Genomic DNA, 9,537 nt, shown 5'->3' with positions numbered 1-9,537 from the left:
GTCACTGATGTTGATTTGGTAGGTTTTAACCACTGCATACTGGGAACACCCCACAAGAGCTGCCTGATGTTTTGGAGATTCTGTGGCCAGTTTACCTGTTTCAAACATCAACTTACATCAAGAACTGTTTGCTCGCTACCTAATATAAGGTACCTTTAAAACCAAATCATCAATTAAATTCAGTTCACCTAGCAGTGTTTTATTGGTACAGCTGAGCAGGACACACAGTTTCCACAGTGTGTAATACTTTTTAAAATCACAAAAAAATAAATCAGAATACAACATTCCTTAAAATAGAACCTTTATTATATATAAAAATGCTTTTGATACAAAAATTGTCAGAAGTGTGCATTAAATGAGGCATTTGTACCGAACTGAAAGTGTGTTGGGCTTGCGGCACAAAACTTTAGGGTTCACAGACAGCTGCTGACCGGGACACTAAACGATCAACAAAACCTTATTTCAGTCACATTCAGGGCTTATTTACACAGCCTTGATGTTGCAGATGTGGAGCTGGTTTGAATAAACATCTACAGCTTCGAGCTCTAGTGGGATATAAAAAGGACATAATCCATTAAACATTATTTATCTGGATAAATTTACAAGCAAAAATTGTGGCAAGTGAAATCATCTAGAAAACAGTAAATATACTGAATATTTTTCATTTTCAGGTTGTATTAAGAATATTATTGGACTGTTTTAAAGTATTTGTACTTGTTTCAAGTTATCTTGTAAAATTACCTTTTTGGCAAAATATTTTTACTTAAATCAAGTACAAATGTAAACAACATGTTTATCTTATTAATAATGCTCATGCATCAACTCACCAAAAAATAAAAATAAATTATATTTATGAAAAAAAAAAAAAAAAAATCCAAAAATTTTTGTCATTGTCCGGGGTAATCAATCTCAGGCTACAAATGCAGATAAAGATTAGGTTAAATGTACACAAAGTTACACAAATCTTACTGCTTAACTGGTTTAATAAAGTTTGGACAGACCTTTTCACCTTTAATCTGGTTGTGTGGAAGTGATTCAGCTCAAATTATAGTATGTTTGGAAAAAATTTAAATACAGTAACCATAACAGACCTGCATATGTGGCTTCTGATACTGTATGTTTCAAACTTTCACTTTAAAGAAATATTAAAACTCTGAACTGTTGTGTCTAGACACATCAGCAGAAAATCCTCTAAGTGCTCAACTTTGACACAAAACAAAAACAAAATCAATCCTACCTGGATTAGCACAAGATGAAAAAACAAAGTAAAAGCAATAACAGCAACTTTGGGGGGGGGGGGGGGGTGAAAATGTGAAAATAAAAAATTGATGTCTGATGTCTGTACAAAAAACAAAACAATAAAAATCTGAGTAAAAAATTCAGGCGAGGACAAAACACTGAAATATAGCTTAGTTTAACCTAAAATATAATAAAAAGTCCAACAGGTCTCTTAAGGTCATCACTGGAGATTTTGGCAACGTCGTGTTTGCTGCTCCTGCAGAGCGAGCCGGTGCCTTTTATGGCAGTTTGAACAGTATGTGCATTAATGCCAGAAACACTGCTGGCTCACAGCTAAGACTCTCACTCACTCGCTCGCTCACGCACGCACACTCACGCGCACACACTCGCACAGGCCAAATGCATGGAGGCAAATGTAAAAGAACTACTTTAAGCTGCTTCAGTCTTATTTCAGTATAATGAATGAAAATAAAACAGCTTTAGTCTGATTAGTTTAGAGCAGGGAAGTCTTCTGCACAGAGGGGATGAGTAATGTGGCTGTGAGTCCAAATAAATCCAAATAAAGGTTTCAAATACTTTTAAAATTAGATTCTGTAATGGGTGGTGTGTAATATAATATTGTATCAATATAGTGATAGATTTAGAACAGTACACTTTGTCTTTTTTGTATCATTCAATTTTTTTACCATGTTGCCCACCATTTTTTTTCTTCATTTTTTACAACATAACTTTTATTAAGTTTTTTTTACTAAATTATTTGAAATGGGATAATGGAATGTAAAAAAGGCATAAAGAAATGCATGATATTTCTATGTAATAGCCTGGGTTTAGGGTGTCTCTGGTGGGCTAAATTTGGGTCCTGATCTAAAGTGATCAATGTTTTTTAAATGAGACCCTTAGAACATATTTTACTGATGTGATTTAAAAGCACTTTATACTCAAATTTTTAAAATCAGTCTCTCAGGCAGTGCAGTCAAACCACTCACTGTAATCATTTCCTGTGAGGGAGCTTTTCGAGGTCTGGATCTGTTCACCACCACTGCCAACAAATCTCACTCTAAAACAGAAAATTTCACACCAAACCCAGTAACAGAGGAACTATGCAGAGAACTTGGTACATGCAGTAAGTGTTGCCTCCAAATGTTTGGCCTGTGGTGCATGTTCACTTACATAGGCTCCTTCAAATTAATGGCATTTTACAAGAACATTTAGATATGATTCTGTACACGACTGAAAGCTGAAATTCTGCTATGGGATTAATAACATTATTTAAAAACATGAATCGGCATCAGTATGATTTCAATTAACCTATGATCAGTTACATATAGTTCTTTATATGTATTTATTTCTATACATATAGAGATGTGATTCTGCTAACTGTTTTCTTTTCTTTCGTCATTCAGGTTCAGAGTACAGGATTATGTACAATAGCAGCAAACACACTTTTGGTAAACAGAACTAGCCAAACATTTTGCTTGGATCCGTTTCGTATTCACATACAAAACAATCGAGAGAACACACGGCCATAATGACAAATTATTATTTACTTAATTATACATATATACAATATCTCTGCTCTAAATTGTTTTGGCAATTTTTTTGGTTTTGTATAATACGTTTTTTTTTAAACATTTTTGTATAATAAGCATTTAAAATGTATTACTCCGCCCTGTTATCCTTTAAAGGCTCAGTCCACAAACGTGCTTTTCTGTTCTTAGTGTTGAGTTGGGAATAAACCTCACCAACAGCTGGTAAAAATCCCATTCGACCCTTAATGAGACACTGAAATGTATAACTCTCTATATGTAGGTATTATGATATACACTGAGGTGGACCTTAAGTCTCATTAAGATTAAATGGGACGCTTGGCGGTGTTCACAGTGTGAGAAAGAACACGTTCGTGTGCGAAGCCTGGAGAGAATTGTTAAAACCCCCTAAGGCTCAAATTTGTGGTTTTGTCTTGTATTATTTTCTACATGATGCTGAAGAGCTATAAGAAACTCCACCTGCTGTTCACATAAGGCTTTACCTATAGTGGTTAGACAAGCCGAAGGGAAAGCATATAAAATCATAAATGATTATGTTTCATGCATAAAAGCTGTAAAAAAAACCTTCAACCAGCCATGCAATGCGCTGTACACTTGATCACAGGTTCTGGGAATTTTATCTACCCACAGAATCCTCGGCTTGCTTGTGTTGTGTGTAGAAATGCACGTGGCAGTTTTTGCTTTCTGGCTTTGTTCATATATAAGGCTGATTTATACTTTTGCATAGATTTGCGGCTACATCAAATCTATGGTGCTCTACAGCAAATGCTGATTGGTTGAAGAGGTAAGTGTCTGTGGTACCATGGGATTTGGGACGAGGTCCAAAATGGAGCAAAACAAAATACCATTCTAAACTTTTGTTTCATCACTCCCTCTGTTATCAAATGCAACAGAATTTTTGTCCCGTTCTAGAGTTTTTGTACATTCTTGGTTTGATCAACGCAATAGTGCCCCCTAGTGCACACGTGAGTGCGTTGGCAGGCAACACATTCTTATACCTGCAGACAAAATCTTTGCTGTGGAGTCCATTTCTCTGCAGCACAATGGCTCTGGTTGTCCAGCAGTGCTGCAACTAACCATTATCTCTAAATTGAATTCCTCTATTGACTATCATCTGATTAATTAGCCTACTACTCCGCCCTCTCTCTGCTGCTGCCATCATTTGAAGTTCCGTCTTTGCAGCACGTGTTCTGTTAATTTAAAACAATAGAAGTCATCTCCGGTGGGATACTGCAGTCTGTAGGAATGACCGTGTGCAGGACGCGAACACTACAGTATAGTTCAGCCACTGAGGAGTCCGGGACAGTGGTGGGGTCAGGATGAGTCTGTGCAGGGCGGGTGTAGGAGGGGTCAGGAAGAGTCCGTGCAGGGCGAGGGGGGTGGAGGGCACAGGTGGAAGTAGCTGCGCTCTGTGGAGGGAGAGGGGGGGCAGCTCTCCTCTGCAGACATGTACTGGCTGCGGGGGGTGGGCGGGGGCGGGTACGGATCAGAGTCTGAGTTCAGGTCCATGTAGTATTTGTTGCTCTTCCAGCGACTGGTGGTGTAGTCACTGTCACACACGTCCGTGCTGCAGGGCGTGGTGGGCGGGGCCACGCCACGCATCACATACGGCCTGAGGAAGATGATGAAGAACAGGAAAAAGGTGGATCAAATTTCACACAGTTCATTTTTGCTTCATAGTCTGAATACGCAATCATTCTTAGTGCACAATGTATAACTCTAGTTATAGATACTAATTTATATGCAAATACTGCATATTTTGTAGTCAATGCAAAATGATATGAGTAGCACAACATTTAGAGTAGATACTGTATAACACAAAATAGTTACTTAATTCAGTTAATAATAAATACTGAATGCTAAATAATTTATAGTAAATACTTCTTAGAGTAGTTGCTGAATAATTCACAATGGACGCTAAAAACAGTAGATTCTGATTAACATACTGTGGCCAAAAAGTTAGTAAATACTGAATGCTGAATCATTTACAGTAGAAACTGAAAATATATTAAGGGAAAGATTTTAAGTACATACTGAGCTTGTTTGTGTATGTTTATGTGTATCACACACCTGAATGACCTGGTGGTGGAGGGGCTGTTAGAAGAGTAGAAGATCTCAGTGTTGTAGAGAGAACGATCTGTCGCTGGAGATGGAGGAGGATTCAGGATCTACACACACAGATAAACATCGAACAAAACAAACACATTAATTACACTCATTAATCATTTCCTTTGTCTTAAGTTAGGAAATCCCCAAAGACTTTACCCTGTGTACAGTAACTATAACTAAACCATCCCGCAGTTGTGAAAGGAAATAAACACCTGTGGGTAGAAGTTTGCTTTAGTGCTGGAGGAGCTGCTGGAGGAAGCCCCGGTTACATGATTACGATCATAGAGCGGCGCTCCACTGCTGCTGCTGCCCATCAGACTCATTGAACTCATCATAGACTTTCCACAGCCTGAAAAAAACACACACACACACACCATTGTAATTGGTAAAACTGATATCACAGTTAAGTGTTAAAATGATGAGATTTGTGCAGCTGGTGTGTATGAAGCGTCTTCTCTTTTCTGTACCTGTGAACGTGCCATGCTGAGAGTTGGTGGGGGCGATGAAGTTAAGGGGGACATGGGGGGTTCCACTGATGTAATCATGGGGGAATCCTCCGTTCTGACCTTTGTAGCGTCGACACACCACACGCTGACACACGAAACACATCCCGCCCAAAACAAACACGGACAGGATGATGCCAATGACCGGGCCAATAGTGTTCGTGTGCCGCTGATCATTCTGCGAGGGTGGGAAATCTGAGAGAAAAAAAAAAAAAAACACCAAGACATCAAATTAAGTGAAAACAACCACTGTTCACCCAGAGTGCGTAACATTGGTTAATTTGTGAAAATGATCTTGTTTTGTAGTACATGTTTGTGTTATTGAAATATAAGGCATTTGGTGAAGAACAATCCTGCAAACAACATGGAACTGAGAGTGGAGCTGTGGGTCATGCGTGACCCAACTTAGAACACAAGTGATCACACTCACCACAGAAAACCTCATCTGATCCATCCATACAGTCAGAATACGAGTCACACTGCTGCTTCTTCAGAATACACTTATTATTGCTGCAGCGGAACTGGTTGGGCATGCAGATAGCTGGATGAAAAACAGATCAGAAGTGCAATAGTAAGTTCATGCAAAATACTAAAAAAAATATTGGGACACATGTACATTGATTGTTTCTTTAATATCAAAGGTATTAAAAAAAGCTGAACATGCTTTTGTTGGAATAACTCGCTCTGCTGCCCAGAGAAGGCTTTCTACTATATTTTTAAGAATTGCTGTGCAGATTTCATTGCATCCAGCTTCACGAAGGTCGGGATGTTGGATGATCATCGTCCCTCTTCGGATTGGCAACACTTCTCTATGTTATTATACGTTTTCATGGGACAACATTATAGAAATGAGCCAGTTAGCATAACAAGCTAATACACTGTAGTAACGGCAGCTCAGCTCTGTGGAGTCTCACGCTGTCCTGCCACATGAGAACAGAACTCCTGAAACTGCTGCTGCTCCTTGCAATATGAGTAACTATAGCCCTTTTAAATATATTGATACTGTAACTTGAAGGATAATATTAACACACACTGAACTGAATGCATTTTTTCAATTAAAGAAACAAGGAAATTGTGATAAACTGATAAACAGCTACTTAAATAATTTAAAGCCTTAATAATAATATATTGTTAATTGATATAAAACTTGTCCTAAACTTATGCAATATAACATTTGAGAAATATATTTTGAATACTTACATTTTGAGTATTGTAGGTTCATTTATAGTGTTTATAGAACTATTTAAATGAATTAGTTTTGTAAAATAAGCAGTGTTAAAGTTGTTGACATATCTCTTTTTAAGATTTAGTGTTTATATTTTTCAGCTGTTTTTCTGCTAGTGACGTCCGATTCCTATATAAAAAAAATATATATATGTATATTAGTGTAGTTTTGTGGGACAAAGTAAACCCAATAGTAATCAAAGCCTTCATTTAAAGCCTTAATGTTTTATATGATATGTACTCCTAACAGTACAGTCAGTCTCAAACCTATATTTATAAAAATATATTTAAAAATATATAAATAAATAATAAATATAAAATAAATACAGTGATATACTTGAATCTTGCAAAATATATGAGATATGCATTTTTGGCTATACCGCCCAGCACTAGTCATGGTACATGTTTTCAGAGGACAGTAAATCTACTGTCTATAAATATACAAGCTGTACACTGACTACTCTACGCTATATTAAAGTTTACTTTCTGTGTTGTCCCATTAAAATATATACAATATTTAAACAATTGTGAGGTGTGTACTCACTTTTGTGAGATACTGTACGTCATCATTTTAATCATTTTAGCTGAGTGTTAACCATTTGATAGAATTATGTGTATGTGTGTGTGTGTGTGTGTTTGTGTGTGTGTGAGAGGAGCAGGAGCGTACTGTCGCAGTCCTTTTCATCCGAGCTGTCTGCGCAGTCTGGCTCTCCATTGCAGCGCAGCTGAGCATCCACACACTGGTGTTTATCACACTGGAACTGCAAGTCGGAGCACATGGGGCAGTTCATCTCGTCACTCTTGTCGGCACACTCAGCGATGCCGTCACAGCGCCAGGCCATGGGGATGCAGTCAATCTCACCTGTGGCGCAGGTGAACTGCTCACTGGAGCAGGTTGGTGGCTCTGAGGGGGATAAGAACAGGTGTGTAAGTGCACAATATTTATATATGCAAAACAATATATATACACATTAGGGCCTATAGTAGACAATGTAACATAAATCCAATTCACATTCAATGCAGTAGGCCCACAGGTCAGTGCTTCATTTGGACACAGCAGTCATGGCATATTAGTATATTAGTTCTTGCTCCAATGACATGTGGAATTCTAAGGGTCTCTAACTACAGACCTATAACTTTAGAAAAGCTGAGTTGATTTGATTCTGTCGCTTCATTGCAGCACTAAATAAATCACACTTCAGAATTGAAGTGGTGTATGGGTTAGGTGGTCCACACCTCCACAGCTGAGCAGGTTCTGCAGCAGCACCAGGTGCATAGGGCACGAACAGCGGGGAGTCCCGTCTCCTTTAGCGATGCAGATGTGAGAGCAGCCTCCATTGTCACGGGAACAGGGGTGAGAAGCTGCGAAGAGAGTTGCAGAAAGATATTTTTCACACTGTGCATTCAAATTCAAATCACAGCCCAGGGACCTGAACCTGTTTTACTACAACAAAATAAAGCAAAGAAAAGTCGGAAGTTTGAAAACACTTGTATTTAAACTTGTACACTAGGTGGCGACGCATGCTTTCACTCAATATATTTACTCTGCATTGTTTTTGATATTTTATTTGCATATGCAAGTTTGTGCTCCCCTATTAAAATGATGTGCTATTAATAATTTAAGTATAAAGAAATACATTCTATTAATACACCTTTCTCTATTAACTCCAAACTTACAGGAGCAGTCAGTACTCAATAATATTTGTTCTTTATTTGTATTATTTACAATATTGTAGGTTAATATTCAAGACTTAAAACTTATAAAGGAACACACATGAACTTTGCTAGTAAACAAAAAAAGTTCTTCTGACATAAAAAAACAGGTGGTTTGGGACGGGTTGGAGCAGAGTGAAGGAAAAGCCAGAGTGGCTTTCTGCTCCTCACAACCTGACTGGTATAATTTACACATTTAAAATAATTATGTATAAATATTTTGTAGTCATCGAAATTTACAGAAGCGCATCTCTTGCGCACATCATGTAGCCAGCGGTGAATTTGTTTATGACGGTCATGTATGAGGATTTCATTTTCTTCATATTTCAAACATTTCAGTCATAAATTTAAGAGCTTTAGGAAACAGGTAATACCGCTACAAATAATAATAATAATAATAATAATAATAATAATAATAATAATCAATACTAACCCAGTATTAAATGATATGTAAAAATAGAGACGTACCAAACTCCTCTGGCTCCATGTACTCCACAGCGTGGATGCCGGTTAGGTACTGGATCCGTCCCTGAATCCGTGTCCGTTTGTCCCCAGTGCGCTTGTCCACGCGTTCTATCATCTGCTGCTGTTTATCAATCCAGTAAAGGTGATCGCCTAAAACAGTCAGCCCAATCGGCTGCAGGATGTTTGAGTCCTGGAGGACGATCCGATTCGCTCCTGTTTTACACAGAAAAAAAATCAGAGTGTGTGAGGTGTTTTTACTACTTTTAATTTTGTTAAATTTATTTTTTTAAACATTTCCATCTTAAATTTAGGGTCCATACACTGTGCACCGAGCATGTGAAAGAGTGAGATCTCGCTTAAAACAGAATGTAAGAAATGATGTACTGTTTTCATTTTCATCAGCACAATAACTGTATTTAATATAATTGAAATATAATATATATATATATATATATATATATATATATATATATATATATATATATATACATACATTTTTTTGTTTGTTTTGTTTTGTTTTGTTTTAATTTGTTTACTTTTTATTCGATTATTCTGAACCTAGAGTTGTGTGTGAGAAGCTGAGGAAGTTTATTCTCCTTCAGTGTTTTAATCAATCAGTTATTTTTCTTTTCTGAGATTAAATGACTGCTGATGAAATCTCTCTCTCTCTCCCCGTTGTTTAGTTTTTGCAACTCTGTCTGGCACAAGGTTTGGGGAAAAAGATTAAAATCTCACTG

At 37.4% G+C, this 9,537-nt stretch overlaps 1 protein-coding gene across 1 annotated transcript in view; it reads right to left on the bottom strand.

Moving 5' to 3' along the window:
- Window positions 1-284: 284 nt before the first annotated feature.
- The window catches only part of lrp5 (low density lipoprotein receptor-related protein 5), a 77,509-nt gene continuing 68,256 nt past the window's right edge, over window positions 285-9,537 (bottom strand). The window contains exons 17-24 of the mRNA XM_049483918.1: window positions 8,804-9,013; window positions 7,859-7,984; window positions 7,290-7,526; window positions 5,829-5,939; window positions 5,363-5,593; window positions 5,108-5,244; window positions 4,857-4,954; window positions 285-4,398 (exon numbers count right to left, since the gene is read on the bottom strand). Of these exons, the coding sequence (XP_049339875.1) occupies window positions 4,137-4,398; window positions 4,857-4,954; window positions 5,108-5,244; window positions 5,363-5,593; window positions 5,829-5,939; window positions 7,290-7,526; window positions 7,859-7,984; window positions 8,804-9,013 (1,412 nt within the window). The 3' untranslated portion in view covers window positions 285-4,136. The remainder of the gene's footprint in view (window positions 4,399-4,856; window positions 4,955-5,107; window positions 5,245-5,362; window positions 5,594-5,828; window positions 5,940-7,289; window positions 7,527-7,858; window positions 7,985-8,803; window positions 9,014-9,537) is intronic.

This window comes from Astyanax mexicanus, chromosome 10, assembly GCF_023375975.1.
Source record: "Astyanax mexicanus isolate ESR-SI-001 chromosome 10, AstMex3_surface, whole genome shotgun sequence".
In the NCBI taxonomy this organism is placed as follows: domain Eukaryota; kingdom Metazoa; phylum Chordata; class Actinopteri; order Characiformes; family Acestrorhamphidae; genus Astyanax; species Astyanax mexicanus.
This window is presented reverse-complemented; position numbering and strand designations above follow the sequence as displayed.